Source organism: Polyodon spathula, chromosome 22 (genome assembly GCF_017654505.1).
Source record: "Polyodon spathula isolate WHYD16114869_AA chromosome 22, ASM1765450v1, whole genome shotgun sequence".
Lineage (NCBI taxonomy): Eukaryota > Metazoa > Chordata > Actinopteri > Acipenseriformes > Polyodontidae > Polyodon > Polyodon spathula.
In genome coordinates this window covers 4,175,115-4,198,622 of record NC_054555.1, presented here as the reverse complement: position 1 = coordinate 4,198,622, position 23,508 = coordinate 4,175,115, and the positions used below count along the sequence as shown (strand labels likewise).

The window sequence follows — 23,508 nt, the reverse complement described above, 5'->3', positions numbered from 1 at the left end:
CACACATTTTTCCATTTCTGCACTGTGCTTATTGAGGATGTCCATCCAAATATGTGTCTGACTTTAGGGATGTCTGTACCCTGCCCTTGTCGACCTACCCACAAACACATGCAAAGCCCCCCTCCCACTTGACCAGGATACCCATATTGAATGTACTAAAGTGTTTACTGAGTATCTAAAATGAAAAGCCTCCATACACTGTAAAACACAGCAATCCCATGTATTGCTGCCTTCTCTAAAATCCAGATGCCTAGTGAGAGTGGGATAGCAAGCCCCCTGCTGTTAGTAGAGTAAATTGTGTAAAATATTTGCCCTACCCAATCTGCTTTATTCTTTTCCCCCGATCCCCCTTTAAGGTTCGTTTCCTGCAAGAGGGCAATATCAACTTTCAGCTTCTTTAAATCATCCAAAATAGTCATGCTATTAAAGTCTTAAATAGCTCTCAGATTCCGTGATACTTAAAGAATTTAGGTCTATAATGGAAACAGCACGGTACAGTGTTGGAGAGCAATTACCCCAAATGAGCCCAGACTCTGACCAGCATCATGCAGAACATATCTGTTGCTCAAGTACTCTAAATCTGCCATATCTACTGGTATGAAAATGACCGTTGCTGAAGGCCAGAACAGAATTATAGGAGTTACAATACACCCAATTTTAATCATTATAGATGGAGCCCGTTTTGACTAATTACAGCAACGAATACTCAACTAAACAAGCCTTAACTGCGATAAGTTGCATGTAGAAATAATATACAAGGTATGTACAATAATATTTATCCTTTTGCATGTCCTAATAAATAGCCTTCTTTTATATGAGGCTTGCAATTGATATGCATGCTTCCTTAAAAAAAAAAGAACACAAAACAAAGACTGAGACGAAAGACTTGACACAATGCATAGATCAGCGTTTGGAGTCCGAGTGAACAGATGTGATTCACTTACATAGTTGTCTCTGGCTGACCAGCTTGGGTACAGCTGCATGTGCAGCTGCCTTTCTTTCCTGGCCAGCTCATAGTATTTGGCTTGTTCTTCTCTGGTAAGGGCATGCCACTGTAAAGAGACAAAAAAAAAAGAGAGAGAATGTAATAAATGCACACGCAAGAGGAACGCACTGGAGGTGGTGGAAACAAGAAGGGGTCACGCTGATTCTGCTGCCTCACTCTACTGCAAATGCAATGCGTGGTGTTGTTTTTGTTGGTTTATCTGGTCGCTCACCCTTCTCCCCAAGATCTGGTTGATAGCGGCGCTCTCCTTCAGGGTGCACTCTGCGATCACCTTGGCACGCATCTCCTTCATGTACAGCATGAACGCATTCAGGGGCTTCTTGATCACCGGCTTCTTGGGCTCCTTCTCCCTCTTTGGCTCCTGATGTTGCTTCCTGTTTAAAACACACACAGAGTTAACCTGCCATCCAGGGACATGTGTTTTACTATTAAGGATGTGCTTTAAAGCCTCTCCTGCATCAATACAATACACTTACACTATATTTCTTGTGAATTGTTTGACTAATTTTGATTATTTTGAAATTTGATATTCTGGTTTCATTCATTTTCTGCTGTAAATGAATTACACTTAACAATAAAATAATAATAATAATAATAATAATAATAATAATAATAATAATAATAATAATAATAATAATAATAATTGTTCTAATTGCATAGTAGCTAATAAACGTATTGTAAACTTTTCTGGAAAGGTACCGAGGGTCCCCAGTCGGTTTGTTGCTATTGGGTCATACATACACATACATGTTTCTGTCATACTGGTCATGCTCATGTTTGCCTGAAGGGGGCACTATTGCTGGGTGAGGGATCCCTGTAGAGTGCATGCCTGGAGGACCCAGCATCAGTGAGTGAGGAAACCTGGAAAAAAAAGAACAGAAATTATGCTGAATTCCAGGATCCTCAGTTACCGAGATATAAACTTGCCTTTATTTTTTAAATTAAAAACAATACTTAAATATACAATAAAAACACACGCTAGGACTGGTATGCCAAAGCCTTCAAATAAATCTGAACACTAAAACTACTTTTCTTCTGGCACCAGGTGGCGCTCTATTTACACTGCAAAAAACAAACAAACAGTGGATTCATTGTTTAATTCAACGTTAACATTGCATACATGTATAAAACTGAAGGCTGCCATTGAAGAACAGAAAACAGGTACATTGAATGTTTTTTTTATTTTATTTTATTATTATTATTAGAAAAACTGATAGCACATAGACTAAAATCAACCCAATTTTAAGAGGAAAGCATTTATGCACATGATACTCAAGTTTTACAACATTCTCACTTCACAGACAAAGCTACAATCCAACTTGTTGCGCTCAAGCACAGATGAGCAATTTAACAGACGAGGCGAATTGATTTTAAAATGAATAACTATGACATTCTACTAATCCACTATAAATAGTGTCATAAAGCCATTTCATCTAAAATGATACTGTTATAGTGAGGGTAGCTAATGATTGATGCTCTAACCTAATCAAGCACAGGACAGTATCCATAAATTAGGAATGTGAGTTCTCTACACGATGCACAATTTTACTTTGGCTTATTTATGACATCCCTTCTGAAAGAAGACGTTGCCCATTATTATTTAAACCTCTTGATCAACGAATTCAATAGACGTCAGGAAATAAGACCATCTTATATAATATTGTGTGCAATGGAAGAAAAAAAACGTCTTTCCGTTCTGCAAAATAAAGTAAAACAAGCGAAAGAAGGCGGCACACGGAAAGCAAGGCAGCGACACTCCTGGAGGACAGTCAGGGCAGCCCGCACCACGGAAAGCAAGGCAGCAACACTCCTGGAGGACAGTCAGGGCAGCCCGCACCACGGAAAGGAAGGCGGCGACACTCCTGGAGGACAGTCAGGGCAGCCCGCACCACAGGAAGCAAGGCAGCGACACTCCTGGAGGACAGTCAGGGAAGCCCGCACCACGGGAAGCTGATTGCGACGTGGCAGGCGTAAGCATCAGCAAGGCAGAGGGGGAGGCTGGTACCCCAGCCCGGCTCAGCCCATACCTACCTGGAGAAGGAGGAGCCGGCAGGGAGCCCTGAGGAGTACGGCTGCCTGAATCCGCAGGGAGTGATCGGATAAACAGGCTGACTTTGCCTGCGTTTGGGGCAAAAGAGAATCCATCAAGCTACTAGATAAAGCAGCTACATCAGCCAAGTTGGCTAGTTTTGATGATATTCATTACTACCCTCTTATATGGTCCTTCGTGAATACATAGAGAAGTTGACAGTCTTGATTAGACAACCACCATAGTGGACACTTCGGTTTGGCCCCTTTATATCAACCTTTTTATTCGTAGGTCCCTATTATAGATTTAACCCCTCTGAAGACGTACGGATCTATCTGAAGCCATATCTACTTGTATTGCTTAATATAAACCAATAAACAAATAAACAAATGAAGATAACATTGCAACAACACCAGCTTCTTTGACACCTTGAGATAAATACTACTACTAAAGACAAGCATGAGACAACAACACCTAAGGCTGACTGCTGCTGAGCGTCTTTTTGAAGGAAATCCTTTGAGAACATGGGACAGGCACCATGAACACAATGGCGTGTCTCGCGCCTCAAGGTAATCAGCAAAACCACGGTGCTATGATGTATTAACAGCCCACTGTAACAGCAGTGGGATGCCCTCCAGTTCAAGGTCAGGGGAAGTGGGTATGTTAATAGATCAAGGAACAAGGCCTGTGAAGTCACTGGCTCCCCATTCATTCAGAGCAGCTCCTTATCAGGAGCTTTTCATTTGCAAATCAGCAAGTCATTGGGCCAGTTAAGATGCACATGGCTGAAGTGAGACACGCAGACTGGCTTGTGCATTGCACTTGGGGGGGGGGGGGGGGGGGGGGGGGGGGGGGGGGGGGGGGGGGGGGGGGGGGGGGGGGGGGGGGGGGGGGGGGGGGGGGGGGGGGGGGGGGGGGGGGGGGGGGGGGGGGGGGAAAACTGGTCTGTTTTCAAACAGGAAGCATGTCAGCTTCCATTCAGTTCAGTGAATAAATAAATACAACTGACTTAACCTTCTCAATTAATATCGAATTCCAGCACACTGCATTTAGTTGTCTTGTCGTTATGTGTGTTTTTTTCTGATAAAGGGCTTACCACTCCACTGCAGTTTCCATTCTTTTCCATGCATATACTGCACTATGCACTTACAATGGTGTTACCATGTTTCACCATAATTGTCATGGATTTTTGCCAGTTATTTTGAATATGTTCTACTACACTTTGCTGTGATTTTACCACAGTATATTACATTCAACTTGAGATGTATGATGATGGTGAACATTGAAAAAGAGTTGTGAAAGAGCAGAGCTAGTCTGAGTTCTATTAGCCCTACAAGTAATCAGTCATTAGAAATATAATTCCCTTGTGCCTATAACAAGATTGGAAAACCAACAAACCTAAAACCTCACAGAGATTTCTACATATTTTTTTTTTTGATTTTCAAAATAACTTGGAAATTACCTTCAAAGCTTTATATAAAGCAAATATTTCAGAAAAAATGTTTTACCATAATAATAATAATCACAAATAAAAAAAAATAAAAAAAAACTTCTGCAATGCAAAAATTTTATTTCCGAAAGCACGTGCAGCTGCTTTAACAACCCTCTGGTTTGAATCTATAAAACGCGCTGGCATCATTCTTTCTCAGCTCTTCAGCAGTAAATCATTGTGATATAACATATGGAAAATTGTAACCGGCAGGGTGGACCAGTGCTATACATTTCTGCCTCTATAACAGCAGCAGCAGGAGTAAGGGTCTTGCACATGTACACCACTCTAGGGCTCACCCATTTGAACAGCCCCACCCTGGCAGCTCTGCATTCTACATTACACTAACAAACAAGATGTTATTTTAAGCATCTGATGATCTGATGTCATCTGGACTGTCACATTAGTGAGCATTACTGGTTTACAATTGGTGGTCGTCTAACCTTAACTTTCAAGACAAGTTAAATTAAGTACCAATGTCTATTATAACGCCTTCAGGATGAATGGCTCCTTTAACCACACTTATTGCTGATATAGAAAATAATGTAGTTTGAGTTTGGTGGTGGGACTTATGTAGTATACCCCTAAAGGAAAAAGACTCTTTAAGAGTTAAAATGACGTATAGAATAGGAAAAGATCTTTACTTACTATTCTCTTTTCTCTAAATAGTCGTCGGTTTTCTAGTGTCTTGCAATGTTTAAAACACCTTTCTCAGGGGAGCGTGTGTTTCAATTCAACAGGAAATTATGTCCTGGTGTTTAATTACATTTGAATTGCTATCACTTATTACATAAAAGTATTACACAATAGGGATGGAAAAAAAGGCTCCAATTGCGTAGCAGTTTGTTGTATTTCTGGTTTAATAAGACTCACTGAAGCTTGTTACCTAGACACACTGTGGCTAATCAAGATCATAGTAAAACCTGGAATGGATGAAACAGCGATACAACAGGAACAACAAACAAACGTCAAAAAGGGACCCAGGACCAAGATAAAGAACTGGACAGCTGAATTTCATTTGGTCGTTTACAGAAGTGTGTAGACAAAACACTGCGATCTCTCTCATTAGGAGACCTTTGCTTATTATCTTTGTTTGAGTGAGAACAGCCTCCTCGGGCAGGAAGGCTGGCTGGCTGTCTCCCCCATATAAAGCTGGCCCTGTGTTAGCTTGGAAGAGCTTGCCACTTACCATCCCATGGGAGGGGTGATCTGTCCTACACCACCTGGAGGGAGGGAATAGAATCCCGAGAGGTCTTGGGACTGGGGTCTGTGAACGCCTGTAGGGGAGACATCAAGAAAGTTCACAATGGAGCCGGTCTGCAAAGCCTTAATTAGCGCACTGGGAACCTGCTATTACACGGGGTAATCAGAACAGCGGCTAATGGTTTGCAGAATGAGGTCAGGGACAGATACAGAGATACTAAAATGAACAGCGTGGTCTCTCATTTGAACCAAGCTTCAAACGAGTTCAAGACAGAGGTAATGCCAGGTTACTGTACCCTCAAACCACTAACTAATGTCCCCATACATGAAGTGTATCCTCCAATGTCGTCAAGTTTGATCTAGTGTCAAAGAACAAGGGGAAAAAAATATCATGGTAATATTTCTAATAAATCTTTTTGAAATAGACAAAAATTCAACCAGCATTTCTTCTGAAGGAATGTAGGCTAGAAATACAATTTGGAAGCCTCCTTCCCAGGGGGATAACCAAGCCCCCCAACTGAGATTACAAAACCAATTAAAATATTACATTTCCATTGATGTTGCCTCATTGGCTTTAAAAGGAGAAGAGGTAATGTCACGTTATATTCTCTTCCACGATCTCCGCCGTGCACCCTGGAAATTGCCTAACTGCATTAAAGAGTGTGCAAGGCAAGGGTTAATTTGTGCCACATTGCACTGGATCCCATCTGACATAAAAAAAAAAACACACACCCACTTTCCTGCTCCATGAATTGAATGACAAGTGTACTGTATTGATGTATTGTAACACCTAAGAAACACCTTCACAACACAAGCGGCGAAATGCTAGAGCTTGTCACGCCTGTTCATCAGATTAGTTGGCCTGCCGCTGGTATCGCATGAACATGAAGACAAGGCAAGCGAATGTGGGCTTGAAACCCCGCTCCTGGGAAGCTACTGTAAACCAAGGGAAGTACAATAGGTCTAGAGATGAAAATGCTATCCCTCTTCCTGAATTATAAGATCCTGTACCTTTATCTTTACAAATTAACCCCTGCTGAAGGGAACACATTTTATTTCAGTAGAAGAAAGGAGCTAAAATATTCATACCATTGCTAAATAAGCTGTAAAAATCCCTTACAATATGATGTCTTAAAACACAAGAACAAGACAATGGGAATGTCATTTTGAAAATTATACCAAATGATAGCTAACTGTTTCGTGTTGATCGTGGAGATTTTTTAGCAAGCTTTTTGATCAAGTGCAAAATTCTTACCACTTGATATATATACAGTATATATCTTTTTTATTTATTTAAATAGTTATTGTAAGTTGTTCCTCACCAGTTTCTTTTATGTAAACAAAGAAGCAACCACTTCAATCCCTGCCACAAACGTTCAGTAACTGATTTTTAAATCTTCGTTTCTATGTCCGAACTAGAGGGTACTATTTTCACTGCTTTCTGTTTTTGCTCACAGAGATTACTGTACCATTTCCTCACATACAAAACCAATGCAATCACTTCCACAGTCCCGAGACAAAACCCTGAATAAAAAGGCTTTCAGACATCCTAAAAGGGAAGTCACTTGTCAGCAGTGAGCACCTAGTACTTAACAAAGCCTTAAGGTACCATATACTTCGTAAAAAGAATGTGGCAAATGACTGTAATTTGACATTGCTGTGGGCTTATTTCTGGATACTGATTGCTGTAAAGCTGTTTAACAGGAATGTAACTCAGCGGAGTTACACCCCCCCCTCCACCAAAAGAAAAAAAAAAAATTATAAAAAAAAATATATATATATAAGTTCCAGCAGATCTCACGTTACACACGTTCCAGCGGGCATCTACCGTCTATTAAAGCCCGCTAGAGCTGGAAGCTGATTGGCTGACATAACTGAATTGTTTTCTAATGCAGGTTAACATTTTCAGGCTGTGCCTAACTTGTGCATGCTCCTTTCTAAATTCACCACTGTCATGGTTTTTACCATGCTTTACTGTACTACAGTGCTCTGCCTGCCTGTGCTTAGCATGCATTGTGCTTTTGTAGCAAAGTAGGGATCTTTTTGTTGTTTCACTAAAACTAAACATCAGGTACTGCTATGCTACTCAGTTAGGGGATCATGAGATACTGCCTTTGTGGCAAGATAAAATGAACAATGCTAAGTGGGGGAAAAGGCACAAAACAAGACCTTTTTTTTCTTCAAAAATACTGGTTACTGTACCCTCAAACCACTAACTAATGTCTCAGTACATTAAGTGTGTCCTCCAATGTCTTCAAGTTTGATCTAGTGCCAAAGAACAAGGGGAAAAAATATCATGGTAATATTTCTAATAAATCTTTTTGAAATAGACAAAAATTCAACCAGCATTTCTTCTGAAGGAATGTAGGATAGAAATACAATTTGGAAGCCTCCTTCCCAGGGGGATAACCAAACCCCCCAACTGAGATTACAAAACCAATTAAAATATTACATTTCCATTGATGTTGCCTCGTTGGCTTTAAAAGGAGAAGAGGCAATGTCACGTTATATTCTCTTCCACGATCTCCACCGTGCACCCTGGTTACTGTATGTCAACAGCCCTGTGGTGATGTGTTCGGGTACACTTCCTTAAATATCTATTTCTTAATTTTCCCTTTAAATACTCATTTATAATATGTTCTGTCATATCTGGTAAGCGCTTGATCTAAAAGGGGGAGTTTGGCTCATTTCTTTTTAAATAGTTAAAAGCTTTTCTTTTTAAAATGTATTGTGGTCTTGAAGATTCAGACAGCATTCTTTTGGGAAAACAAAACTGCCTTGCTGTTTTTTTAAGCCTATTCCTAGCTATTGGTCTGTTAATGTGTTGACCTAAACTGAAATCTCATGCCTACAGTCGGAGAAAACAAGCCAGTATGTATGAAAGTATACAGTTGTTAGATTTGTTCAACTGAGTAAACCAAGGAATCAGCAGAAAAGCAAACTGTGCGATTCCGTCGAGATGCCTAATGCACAGGGATGCTTCTTTTGCTTCCGTGAACCCAAAAAACGGCAGCTGGTTTTTTGTTTAACCTTCCTTTGATTTGTAACAACGCACTCATCAAGATCACAAGACTGCACGCACCCTGCTCATATCTGACCTGGACGGGCTACACAGTTAACCCTACTGTGAGTCATCCTGTCTGTGAGTCAGCTCTGGCCGATACTGCAACAGCAAGTTCTGAGGTCTAGACTAGGAGCAATGTGTCTCTGCACGCCCCTTTGATACAATGCTCTCTCAATCAAAAATGCAGCTTGTTAACTATAAAGGAAGACATAAGAGAATGACTGCGCAGGGCAGCAACTCTGTTACCAAGATGAGATCTGCTCGGTCTGCTCTGAGCTTTCTGAACACATGCTGGACCTGCATGTTGACAGCATGACCACCTATTGCTGATAATGGGCCATTTTCTATTCAAATCTGTTCTTTTGGTCATTTTAAAGTAAAGGCATTGTTCTGAATACTAGTTTGTGTTACTGATAAATCCAGTAGGCTATTGATAAAACAAAGTATAGCAGGCTCAACACTGATATAATTACAGTAAGAAAACCTTCTATTTTATTTTATTGCAACTCATAATCCCTTTGTACTTGAGTGTTTTTTTCTTTTTAAATTACTAAACTATAACTTTTGTTACAAGCCTTTAATACAGAAAAAAAAAATCCTAACGACAAGAATCGTACACTTCTGCGGTATATTCTTATCTTTAATTGAATTCAGAGACTAACGGTCTTCAATATAATTGCTTCCAGCGTTTTGCGGGGGCTGCTCTACCACTATAGAGGTTCCGTATGCTTTATGGCTATTTGACATCCCAACAGGACATTAAAAGAAGCAGAAACCACTTCAAGAGCACTGTGACTACAGAGACATAAAGAGGAAGACTGGTTCTGTTACTGGTGAGTGTTCGCAGAGCTTTAAAAGTTGCTGCTAAGAAAATAAAGAGGATCATTATACGATGGAGTGAAGCCATAGCATCTCATGGATGTGTGACCACACTGCTGAAACAAACAACAACAACAACAACAACAAAAAAAACAAATAATCACTCTTGGTGTTTCGGGTGTGCTGTTTCTATACCAACTGCACGTGGGCTAATATGTTCGGTGGAAGCTCTCAAGAGCAGGGTTAAAGTGCCAGACTTTACTCTGAAATCTTGCGAGAAAAGGCTGTAAGCTACAGGACGTAACTTTTCTGTTCTTTCCAGAAGTAACTGGCCCACTCAGCAGTAGTGCCAACAGTCACCGACATTTCTGTGTCCCAGCTGCACCCACACACATAAGAAAGTCCTTGGTTTGATAACGGCAGTCTCTCTGTGTCATCTCAACTCTTTTTTAGATCAACTCACAGCCTGACAAACGAAACAAGCGGATAGCAGTTTTGGATTGAATACCAACACTTTCCTTTTTTTACTGTTCAGGTTTCATAATAGTTTTGGCATTGAATTTTTCCTCAGTTTTTTATATTATTTTTTATTAGGGAATAAAATACGACATGCCTGCCCTGCCAAGAAGGGGGGTATATTAAGATCCAAGTATGGCTACAGTATTAACTTCACAGATGAGACACTGGGCTTAAGATTTACTTTAATAATGTACTGCTTTTTATGGCATTTTAAATACCATATTGATCCCTACACAAGAAAGACAAACAGCAGGAGGCAGAAACTCCTCCATAAGAATCCGCAGGCTGCAGGAATGTGAAGGCTGGCCATGTCTGCATCAGGAGTTAAATAGACAGGGTTATACACAGCAATCCCAACCCCCTCCCTGGTTCTCATGTATTCCAGCGTACCTGGCTTCTGGCTCATGTCTGCAGGTAGATGCGGTGAGTTTGGGTTGAAGTGATCATTGCTGTAGGGGAGGAGGGAGGTGAGCGGGTGCATCCCATGGGACTGCTGCACCACGGACACTTTGTTGGACTGAAAAAGAGAACAGAACGCAGCGTTAGTGCTCCCAAAAAAATATTATTCTGATCTTCTTCATCCTTCTCTTTAAAATGTACAGTTCTGTAAAGTAACCTTGTTAATAGTATCATTTTTTAGGATTTCCCATTCCCTCTCCCCAGACTGACAGATTCTGAGGCTGGTTTTGCATTGCGGACACAACAAAGTTTAACTAAAGACCAACCTCAAATGTAGGAGTATCAAGGACACAAAAGGGGTTCATTGGAAGCCTATAGGCCATATTCACAAAACGTTTTGTTGTAGACTGTTTTACAATAGACAATTTGACAGTAGACAATTTGTATTAATTTATTAATGTTTGCAGTTCATGAAGCTTTCTTCTGACTGTTTTAGAGAGAGGGTTGGAGGTTTATTGTCATTTTGCTAAGCACCGTTTTTAACCCAAAGAGAAAGTTTAGAAAAAAACTCTTTAAAATTTTGTGAAAATATTTCATTCATGTTGCACAGAATTGCAGATACCATTTTCTCTTTAAAAACCTGCTCTCCTCCTTTTGAGGCCAGTTATTTTTGTTGTGTGTTTAATTTTAACCACACAAGGACTACTCGGCACATTTCACCACCATTCAAGGAAGCGTCTGGATGCACTTTGGCAGTCCGTTGCTTTTGCCAACGGTAACTCGTTATCAGGTTTAGGCAGTCTGTCAATTTGTTAACAAACGAACATTCAGCAAATGCAGCTCTATCGCAAAAAACACGACCCGTAACTGCCTGTGCGATCTTAACTTTGATTTGCTTTTGAAAGAGCTAGAAAGCAATTGCCATTTGGTCTTATGAATTTATTACTATATATATATATATATCTAGCATTAATATATATATTAATGCTTCCTGTCCTTTTCAGAAAGCAATCAACAGTCATTGAAGTGGTTTTCCATGTGTATGCTTTATGTATGCCAGCTGAGACGAAATAAGCAATCAGCTTACTCATTTAATGTATAATTTTCAGCTACCCTCTAATTAAAACACCCCTTACAACTTGGGATAATTATGTCTTCTGTGATTTAAAAACACACAGGCAGCAGGTGTGTGAAAGCTCCGACTTTCTTCAAACTTACGTTGATTTTTTTGTAGGTATGGCATCAAAGAAAACTCCCAATTAGACAGAAAGGCTTTTAAAACGCAACGTATCCAGTTTTCAGCACCTTAAATCTAATTTGACATATTGGTATTCTCTTTTATCTCATGTTTGTTTGAAGAAGAGTGTGCCATTAGATAAAAGAATCAACTGCAGCTTAAGAAAAGCATGCTGGGAAATAAAGATCACCTCGTATACCCTGGGGAACAAGGGGGTATCTTGACCACTGACAGTTTTGATTAATGTAGTTACAGGATATTTGAATGCATTGTGTGCTCTTCTGAATACAAATTAGTAACACTGAGAAATGCACCAGAGTTTCAGTAAAATAATGAGTTGTTCTCACTAACTGGGGTCAACCAAATAAAAACTAGGGTCCAGCGTTTTACCCTTGTCCTTGGAATACAATTTAGCAGCAATTTGTAAAATGCAAAATTCAACTTACATTTTTTATGACAAAAAAATGATATGCAAAGTATTGATGTCTTTTATGAAAGGTATACAAAAAACAAAAAAACAAGGACCCAGGCAACTTTGACTAACCTGCAAAAAATAAGCTTCTGCAGCTGCATGCTTGATATCACCCCCCGGGGGGTCGGGGGGTCCTCCCCCCGGGGGGGGAGTGGGGAGTTCGTTCGGATTTTATTTCATTTCAGTCTACTTAAACCTTTGTGGACGGCTCTTGGTAAATGACTTAGCCCCTCACTGTCACTAACCATATACTGTAAGAGGAATGGGCTGCGAAGCTGACTATATCTCACCATCGCCTGTCGATCTCTGGTGTGGTTTTCGCATCAGGCTGTGGGATAACGTGAGCGCACAGCATTAGTCATCTCAGTTTCAAGGCATCCCGCTGCGGGGGGGGGGGGACAACGACTGCAAGACTTACATTACAAAAAGGAGCTGGGACGGGAACCATTGCTTATTACCTGGCGACTTTCACATCTCATTCAGTGAAATGTACTAATTGTTAATTGCGATAAAAAGTGGGTGTTCCTTGTTTTAGGTTTTTTTGGCTCACAATGGAAAGCTATTGCGAATTACTGTAACCAAAGACAAAGCAGGTTTCCTATATGATCGAAAAAAGCACAGTGTTGGTTTCCTCCGTCTTAATCACTTTACTCTCTCTTCTCGTGTGGCTCCATGGTGGTGGGCTCTCATTTCATGTCACATCTGCCGCTGAGTACCCAGCTCAAGCGCCTCCAGTTTAACCCTACATTTTGACACCTGAATTATCTTGATGGACCAGGGTGGCACACTCTCAGAGGGCCCCGGAGCAGTTTGAACGTTTGGAACAGTGATAATATCTTTCACATTGATATTTGCAGATCCTCCGTTTTCATATTCTTGGAGCTACCTCTCCTTTGTTTCAGCAGGGACCACTATCCTCTTAATCCTGTTTTCATTTCTGTGATCGCAGAATCACTGAAATCCTGCAGGTACGGCTGATTAAATGTGTTATCTTGTGATTAAAAATAGTGTAGTTTTATGTTTATAAACAAGTGTTACTTTCAAGGGGGGTGGGGGTTGGGGACAACAAAAAGTCCTCTTCCTTCACCACTGGGCACGTTCAGTGAAGTTTGAAGCACAATCTAGAAATGAAACCTACACACCCACACACAGGAGATGCATGCAGCAGGGTACAGAGAAAGGAAAGCACATAAGCGTTCATCTGGACGTGCTCCATTACCGCAACACCATATTGTGCCGATGGAAATTAATTCTGGTCCACTTGTCTATTTTAATGCTGATTCCTTTTGCTGGATTAGTCAATTCTCTATGATGATTAATTGTATCCAAGTCCAGCTAACTTTTCCTTCAGTCAGTTTGCCCTAAACAGTACTCATCTTTAGCAATGAACCCATAATCTGCCAATTCATTTCACTTCAGACAGCCATTATATGAAAACTCTTCAGTGCACCTTGTTATTATAACAGATATAAATAACAGATACTTAAAAAGGGTAGCATTACCACCATTTGGGAGGCAATTTGTTTCCTTCTCTTGCTCAGTCTAAGGCCCATCCTTAAACATACAACCCAGCTTACACCTTCTATCCTCACAATCCTTTCTCTGAAAGGCCACTGCTCTAGTCCATGTGAAGAATCACTATGTTCTGCTTGCCTCTATTCATTACAGACTTCAAAGCTTTTGAGGCATTTAAAGCCGAGAAAGTCTTGGGTAAACGTGGTGCTCTACTCCTATCTGTTATTATAGATTTTCCATTTTTTCCCTACAAGAATATGCACTAATATGCATACTTCACTTAAGGCAGTATGAAAATCTATCCAATTTTGAACGCATTGTAAAATACACCCAGGGAGTCTAAGCAAGCTTATTTGCCGCATCATTTCTCCGGACTTAAATAAATGATTTTGCCACTTCAAATGCCCGTAGCAGCGTGTTAATATCAGCTGACAAGAGTGAGGTGTTCATTTCAGTTGTGACTCTCCGCAGTCTGCATGCTGCTGCCCTGCCAACAGCTCTTCAAAGTGAGGTATAAGTAAGGCTTGAACTGTTCGGTTTTTATTTTCCGAATTTCTACCTCCCATAAATGTTAATTAGTTGTTGTTAAGCTGTCTCTGCATACTAATAAAGAGAAAACTATTAATTAAAAACTGGGTTTAAGATTTTTTTTTTCTATGCTACAAATCAAGGACATTTTAAAGTCTGGACTTGCTATCCGTGTGCACTCCATACTGGATATTTTATGCTGAAAAGAAAATCTGTCAGGACAGCTCTGTTAAATGAGTGAAAAGTACAACGCTAAACCAGGAGACTGCAAGAATGAAATGCAATTAGGATGAGCGATGAGCAATTAATCTAATTTGTCACGTCTGTTTGAAATAATAATGAAGCGAACCAGAATCAGGCTCAGTCAAGATATGAAGATAAAAACAAGGGACCCTGTTTTGTAATTAACAGCTTTTTTCTGAGTTTAATTAGGAAACAGAATTGATTCAAAATAAGTTTAAACGTCATGTGATCAAAAATAAAAGCGTAAAACATCAAGCCCTATGAATAAGCCAACTTATTTTCAAATACTGGACTGCAGTTTTGTCTTTGAGTGTCAATTGCCAGATTTATTTCTATTTAACCCTGCTGTAATGCACACAAGTTAGGGTCACAAACCGATGCTAGAAAGCACTAGGAAGCACGAATCAAAGCAACAGGCAGTAAACGATTTGTCCCAGAGTCTCAAATTGTTTCGTTGCTGTCTTCAACACATAGCTCTTGCATGCATCGAAGGTATGGTTCTGTGCAGGATGCACAAGATCTGCTTAACTGTCTGCTTTTTTTAGATTTCATTTTGGTTAAACACGTCTTTTTTTTCGAGTCTTCAAAAGGGTTTTGCCATCGTTTTCGTATTATAAGGACTGCGGCAGTACTGGTGAACAACGTGGTATCAATGAAACATTATTTACCGGTATATGATCATATCTAAATTCCCCACAACTTTTTCACACGAAATGGGTTAAATATATAAGTATAACGTACATTTTATGACTGATAGGGGAGAATACCTGTGTTACCAAAAAGCGAAGATAGGTGGCAGCATTTATAGAAGTTGATGGCCTAACTCATTCACAAGACTCACAAGGATAATAGGTTTTATTTTTGCAGTTGTAATGAAAATAAACAGAATCCCTTCTGCAGCTTATTTTCGTACGGTATACCAGAATTATTAAAAACTGTCAAAACAAGACAGACAGGTTAAATGTGTGTACAAGATCAGAGAGGTTGTTTACTCGAATTCACGTTGTCAACATTTTCTTTTGTACTGAACCTACGCATAGATTAAAGGTTATGCATATTTTCCATGACATAACTTTTGTTTTGTACTTTTCTAAAAAGAAAACCAATGCTGTCAGGCGGGTGACATGACTCCCACTGTTGAAAAACTCTGTGACTCAAATGCGACTTCCAAATTCACTCCCAATCAAAAAGAGGACCTTTTTGTGATGAGGAGGAACAAGAAAGCGAAGATTCAGGGCGTTCAACTATTTATTATCATTTGACCAAAGGGATATAGTAGTCTCAAATAACCTGGGAAATCCAACTTCAATACTTCCAAAGTATTCATGGCCAGGAAGACAAATCCTGAACACACTGCTGCATTAGCAAAAACACTGACATTGACATTCAAAAAACCCTAATTGGTAACACACATATACTGCTTCTCTTTTTTAATTTATTTTTTATTTAGTAAATCATCAATTATTTTATTATTTTCTCCCAACTTGGCATATTTTTAGGCTCAGCTCACCGCTACTACCCCTGTGCTGACTCGGGAGCAGCGAAGACGAACACACGCTGTCCTCCGAAGCATGTGCTGTCAGTCGACCACTTTTTTTTTCACACTGCAGACTAACCGTGCAGCCACCTCAGAGCTACAGCGTTGGAGGGCAACGCAGTTCTGGGCAGCTTACAGGCAAGCCCGCAGGGGCCCAGCCAGGCTACAGGGGTCACTGGTGCGCAGTGAGCCGAGGACACCCTGGCCGACCTACGCCCTCCCACCCCCCCGGGTGGCATTCTGCCAATTGTGTGCCGCCCCCTGGGAGCTCCCGTTTAAGGTCGGCAATAGAATAACCTGGACTTGAACTGGCGACCTCCAGGCTATAGGATGCATCCTGCACTCCATTTGGAATGCCTTTACCAGATGCAGCCATATACACTGCCTCTCTAAACAAACATTGAATTTTTCAATAATGTACAGTACCTGTCGATTGATTTGTTGAACTGTTTTTTTTTTTTTTATCCCACTAACAGCATTAGCTTTATCAGGTTTAGTACAGTACATGTGAGTATTTTACATCACAGTGCAAAAAGCTATGCACCCCCCATCAAAAAAATATCAACAAAATAGACCATAGAAAATTTCTTCAAGATCCCAAGAAATAAATTCTCGGTTGGTACGTCAAACTCTGCTGAGTAAACGAAAAAAACAACAACGAGCAGCAATTCAAAATGAAACCCCCCGCTCTTCGGTTTTTGGAAATGTTATTGGTGAAACCTGTATTATTACCAACATTGGAAATACCTTGGCGTTCTACATGAGACCGAAACGCATCCGTCCAATAGAGAAAACCACACATGACTAGAGTTATTAATTTTTGAAGTCCTAGATGTCATAACATCGGCTGTTTAAAAGCTCTCCTAAACAGAGAATAACTAGCTGCCCAGCAGCCCAAAGCTACCCAGAAACTAAGGGAAAGAAAGAACTACTCACACCTGACATCTTGACAATATACTGAATACCACTGGAAAGAAGCCATTTTGAAACTGCACAGCACTTATAACTGTCCAACATCAGTCCAACATCCCCTGTAAGATTTTAAAGTGTTCTCAGAAGAATCAGATCACTAAGAATGCCTGGTCTTAGTCAATGTTCAAAAATCCCAGGTGTTGGCAGTCTATCTGCGGCAGAATCATAACTTCAAATAGGAAGTACTTTCAATACTAACTTGCAAGAGCATAAAAGGGACTACACAATATAGAGTAGACTTGAAACACAACTATCATCGCATGCTTCCTTAGCCTTTTTCAGCATTTGAAATAAGCTGTTTCTGCAAAGAAGCTGGACACACACTGATAAAACATACACTGCAACTGTGACACCTCAATATATTTAAAGGGAGCAGTACAACACAACAGGACTGATTGCAAAAGCATTTTAGCTACAGATTGTTATGTGCAATTACGATTCTAAAACAAATAAATTAACAACCTGAGATTACTTACAGCACAAACCGCTCAAATGTTTGATCTTCTAATTTTGGATGGTTTGTTCCTTTCTTAAAAAAACTAAACCTAAACACTAATGTAAATTTGCACTAAATCACCCTTAACAATAAAACACAATGATGGTACATGTAATAAGAGTAGAAAAAAACTCAGTGAGAACACCTTCAATCTTGGATTCGGAATTTAAGAGCATTGTGAATCCAGCCCTATATGTGCAGTGCAGTATAGGGGCAAGAATGGGGGGCTTTGCACCATGTCACAAAGTATTAAAATAATTGGCTACTTAGTAAGAGCCTGCAGAAGAACAAACATTTTTCCTAATTGCTCCCCAATTATACGAGGGGTATATATATAATATATATATATATATATATATATATATATTACTATATATGAAAGACATATATATTCCCAGTTGAAAATCTTTTTCCACTACTAAATGTGCATCACTTAGTGCTGTTGGCAGTCATTTCTATGCCCTAGCTCCCAGTTCAAATGTCCCACAGCAGAAATGATGAAGCAGCACAGGAAGGGGTGTGCATCTTCTTGATCGCTTGCTTTCAGAACGACTTGAAGAGCTCTATATTAAATGGCATGGAGATAATAACATTAAAGGGCTTCAAGAGTAGAAGGCATACCTCTCGAAAGGAAAATATTTTCCAGCTTCAGCTCTGCTTGCAGCCACAACCAAAACAAAAGAGAAACTCATACTACCCAAGGGAATTTCAGGACAGGAGAGAGCTGTGGTGAGCCCTGCTTGGGATTGTAGCTCGGGCTGCTGTGCTTCCAGGATGTGATCAAAAGCCATCTGTGCCAAGGAATGGTTGATTGACCCGTTGGTTGCTACACTTAGCTGTGTAACTGGGTACAAGAATGACTGTATATAATAATACACTCGAAGTGGAAACTGAAAGTAAAGAAAAATCCTTCTACTGCAGGTCAGTCTGGCCCTTTTTCTATTATTTGAATTGTTCACTTTTTAATCTTGATGTTGCCCAAGTAGTAGTAAAAAACATTTTGGTGAACAAATTCTGTTGTGTGGATATGCTTTGTTGCAGATATTTTTTATTTTACCCAGCGCTGGATTCTAGCGAGTGCTATCTGGACTTCAATTCTGTTTTGAAAAGCATGTCGAAATGGCACTGCATGCACTGTGAATGCAGCTTTCTGCTGCTGCTGATTGGTGAAACTACTCCAAAAGATCAGTTGGATTTACTTTAAATTTGGATAATTTAATCTACACCTACAATGGATAACACAATCTGTTAAATCTCCCATTGCTGGTCTGCTTTTTGCATGTAAAAAGTAAAACAATTAGAACACCTAATCACATCAAACTGGACCCTACTGAAGTGAGGTGGCTTACTCCAGTAGTTCCATAGTCTTCCACTCTGATCTCCAACGGATTTCTATGCGTACCAATGACGTATTAAAGCCAGATGTATACCTTGGAAAGTTGTTTAGGAGATTTTCTATAATGGCTTTTACACCATTTTACATAGGTTGATGCCAATTCTTGTTATTATTATTGAATGTTTTATTAAATAATTTAAGATAAAGATATATTAATGCAACATGTAAAACAAAGTTATCTGCTTAGCAGGAGTGGAATGAGGTCATGTGGGGGTCACAGCTACAATTTCATTCTTGTCATCTTTTTCTTGACTTTTTCTGTTTGCTAACAATCTTGTCTCCTGAGATAAAACTGCTTCTTTTTTTCAGACAAAAAGTAAGGTGACTCTCCAGGGAACTGCAGATTTGCAGTAGCCCTGAAGATGGAAGTCGAGCAAAAGCATTCCTCATTTCTCACTTCCAAAGATATGAAGATGCTTATCCAAATCCACAACATTCAACAAACTCAAGCTGCACTGAGGGCCACAGATCCCAGGTTTCAAAATAGACAAAACAGACTTGCTCATTCCAGACCGAATACATGCCAGACTTTCCATTCCGAGAGTCAGGTATGTGTGTCATAACAAACAAACACACATTTTTTTCACTAGGACGAAACGGGCAGGCTTCCCAGTTAAATAAATATTCTGGAGATAAAGGGCAAGTTGGAGTGCCAAGAACACTACCAACAAGTCTTGTTGGTTTTCAGTGACCTGCCCCAGTTTGAGGAAGAAGCCTGAGACATTGATTCTTATAAAATGAATATCTCACTTACAGCCCTTGACTGGTCCCTTGATATGCACGGCTTTCACGCTTTGAAAAATATCACAGTTCAGAGGTCACACAGAGCTAACAATGGTGAAGTTAAATTACTTCAATAAGACTATATGCTAAATTCCACTTATGTGAATTTATCTGACTAAGTGGATACCCTATGTTACTAAAAAAGATTTAAATTCTAGAACAATCAACACTAAGCCATCGCTGATACTAGCTTACACATTAACCAGGTCTCATGTTTCTACAGTAGCTTAAAGATGCCCTGCTGGACTTTCTCTCCTGATAACCTTTGACCTTGCCTTTCATCACAAGACTAATGACAGGGAAGACTGAAAACTCCTTACTACCTCCTACCTCCCTTAAGCTGAAATGCCCACAAAGAAATTCTGAACCTGGACGACCCTACTGACGATACCAAAGCTAACCAGGACTGTTTTCAAGTAAAATAGCTTAAATTACTTTCATAAGACACTAGATTCTGCTTTTGTCAACTGTATTAATCTCATCGCACTACATCGTAATTGTAGTTACGCACTCGTCCTCTAAATATGTTTTGTTTCCAGCTGGAATCTTTTTTTTTTGTTTCGTTCGCTTTTATGTTTGGGGGTATGGACAGATAATTGTCAGTAACTTTGCCACAAGCTTTTAAATGTGAAAATCAACATTCCATGAATCAGTTTACAAGCTACCGTTCTCCAATTACTGTGGGCCTTTCCTTACACATGTTAACTGGTCATTATTCCGATTGGACAGTGTGGGAAGTTCTCAGTTTTTCTATAACCTGACGAGGGAACCTCGATTGTCAATTCTTTCTTGTTCTGGTTCTGGTGACAAGGGATTGGACTCAAATGTAACTAAGCTGCAGCACTGCAGGGTGTTGGAATAAGTCTGTTTGTTTTATTGGCAATGGACAGATTTACTCAAAATGGGAAGTGTTAAAACGAATTCAATGAGGAATGGGAAAAAAACTGCAGAGATCTAGTAAAAACAAAAACAAAAAAACACTCCTTTCATGTAATAATTTATTCCTTTTCATCAATTCATTTTACCCCTCTGGCTAAAGTTATTACAGCAGAGATGCCCCACACAGATGGTTTCTTATCACCTGGGCTGGGCCGCAACAGCCCTCGGAGCAGCCCAAGACTGGAAGCAGCTGTGCAGTTTCCATGGTTACTGATCAGCTGAAAAGCAGGCTGGGCCTCTACTCCTGCAATGGAATCTCCTATTGGGAGAGCTGCTGACAAAAACAAACTTCCCCAAGCTGCTGCTTTGTGTGCATTTATTCCAGAACACCAGCTTAGCTATTATTAAGTCGCAAATTGCTTAATACGTATCTAACAATGCCAAGAAGGCATTCAAAGAGACTTGCTTTATGAGAGAAAACTTGAGTAGCTGTTTGGCTTATCAGCTTGCTACTCAAAGGGTGTCAGTTCGATGTTTCATGTCAACACATCCGGTCAGCAGTGTAATGTTATTTTCTAGATCAACTGATTACATAGATAACAGAGCCAGATATAAAATCCACATCATTCTTGCTGTAAACAAAATATACTAAAACCACTTTAAATATATATTTTTGTTTCTAACTCCTTGAGGTTAATATAAATGTACTCTAATAAATCTATTGTGTCATATGACTAAGTGAATACCCTATGTAAATAAAAAGAATACGATTTACATTAAAGAACACTCAACACTAAGCCATCGCAGACTTCAAGCTGATACTAGCTTATGTTAACCAGGTCTCACAGTTCTACAGTAGCTTAAAGATATCCAGCTTGATGTGCATGTCTAGTTAGCAAGACTCGTGCTACTGGCTTTTCTCTACTGATAACCTTCAACCTTACCTTTCATCACAGCAGTAATGACAGGGAAGACTGAAAACTCATTAAATCCTCCTCACCTTTGCTGAAATGCCCACAAAGAAATTAAGCTCTTCAACAAAATCTGGCTAACAGTGACCACTGCATTCTGGGAAACTGGATCCTAGCGAACCGCTTTTGTATACTAGCGGTTAACCGGGGATGCTAAAGCTAACTAGGGTGGTTTTCAAGTAAAACATCCAAAACAATGGGTGGACTTATGCATTTCTTACAGCCCCCAGCCTCTTCCATAGCGCTAAAGTCCTGCCAGCTGGGCCCCTTTGTCACCTCTACGTATGCAGGTGGTCACTCCAGCAGCTGTCAGGTGTGATAACAAGAAATCAAAGAGGATATTGGTTCCAAAAGTGCTACAAGTTTACACCAGTGCCCTTCCTGTGATCTAGAACACGTTTCACTTTCTTTTGTTTTATAGCAGCAAAAGGTGTCAGGTTTTATTCAGCAGGGGGGAAAACAAAGAAGACCTGTCAAACTTTTCTTGTAACAGGTGTTTGGTATCGAACAGCCGGGCCAGTCTTTTTGAAAGCAGTTCAAAAGTACCACTAAGAAGTCTTTTTTTCCCTTAAAGATAGGCAACCAAATATAAATAAAAAATGGCAAAAAAACTGACCGTCTGCTGGGTGCCAGCATGGGAATCAAATCCAACCAGTCTTATTTTATACATGTCAAGACCTTTCATTTGTAATGAGCACAGCATGTTTTGTAACTGAACACCAAAACACAGCACAAATCAGACGTCTCTGATTCCAAATTACAAGGTATGGTCCATGTAAGCAGAGCCTTGAATTAACAATAATGCAAAAGTCTGATTCACAAACACTACTCGCCAGAGGGATCCACAACTTTGGTGCATAACAGCAGAAAGCCACATCACCCTGGTTTTCAAGGCTGATGTTCAGACTGCAGTCTGGAAACTAGCACTCCGTGATCAAAGTGTCTACTGCTGAGCGTAGAAAAGTTGCATAAAAATGACAAAAAAGTGAATTTAAAAATAAAAAGTGAATGGAAATTATTTAACCTCTCAAATGTACTTATCCAGTAGAATTTCCTCTGCACATTATAATGTCTTAAAGAGTTTTAACTGGATTTGCTCACACTACACACAGTCGTTATTTGTGTTGTCTGTTTAATATTGAGATAGCCACAGGATACTGAACTACCATCTCTCTTTTTCAAGCTCCTGAGGAGCAGTTAATTGAAATATTTTGGGGTGTTTATAGACTACAGACATGCAAATGCAAACCAAAGCGCCCATTTCTGTCTGCTGCAGGAAATAAATTTTCAATTAAAAATGAGACAGAGAGAGGATCATAATTGCAGTTCTAATGCCTTTCAGTTTAGCCACATTTTAATTAATATTTACATAAACAGTGATCCTTTCAGTAAATAAAATACTGAAGCATAAAAAGGTCCTATTACTTCTATAGCCACAGCTGTGGCTAAAGAAAGCCTACTTCTCCCATCCAACATGCAAGTTAAACTAATGCTTTTAATAAAATAAAAAATGGAATGAAACAACCATCTCCCATAGAACCCGAGCTATTAATGCTGTGCTCTTCAGATCTATTAAAGCTCCCCATTTATCTCTCTTGTATGTTACTAGTGGAAAACTCCTGAATTCCCTTCTCTTTAATCTCCGATAGATGTTTCCATTGATCTTTCTAACGATTTGATGAGCAGCACACTGTTAACTCCAGGGACTCAAAGCTCTCTCCTGTCTCTTGAAATGTTTCCATTAAACTCTTTCTCACTCCTTCTTTACAACAGGGCTGTATTTGAAAATAGCGACTTCCTGGAAAATAAGAATATTTGCATCCTGGATGATGGGTGTGCGTGTGTGTGTGTGCGCGTGTGTGTGTGCGTATATGGCTTCAGGTGACACCTACAGAGCTGCTTGGTCAATCGGATCCAGCTTTAGTGGCAGGCTACAGTGTAATAGAAATCA

The 23,508-nt window shown here is 39.9% G+C and overlaps 1 protein-coding gene across 16 annotated transcripts in view; it reads right to left on the bottom strand.

Moving 5' to 3' along the window:
* LOC121297274 (transcription factor 7-like 2) overlaps positions 1–23,508 on the bottom strand; it is a 50,210-nt gene that overhangs the window by 7,317 nt on the left and 19,385 nt on the right. For 5 of the 16 annotated variants that reach the window (XM_041223489.1, XM_041223486.1, XM_041223495.1 and 2 more), the window contains 7 exons: positions 10,520–10,646; positions 5,714–5,801; positions 3,038–3,124; positions 1,748–1,867; positions 1,218–1,380; positions 945–1,052; positions 318–365 (listed from right to left, as the gene is read on the bottom strand). In XM_041223489.1, the coding sequence (XP_041079423.1) occupies positions 318–365; positions 945–1,052; positions 1,218–1,380; positions 1,748–1,867; positions 3,038–3,124; positions 5,714–5,801; positions 10,520–10,646 (741 nt within the window). The remainder of the gene's footprint in view (positions 1–317; positions 366–944; positions 1,053–1,217; positions 1,381–1,747; positions 1,868–3,037; positions 3,125–5,713; positions 5,802–10,519; positions 10,647–23,508) is intronic. The other 11 variants (XM_041223488.1, XM_041223497.1, XM_041223499.1 and 8 more) reach the window with 6 other exon arrangements.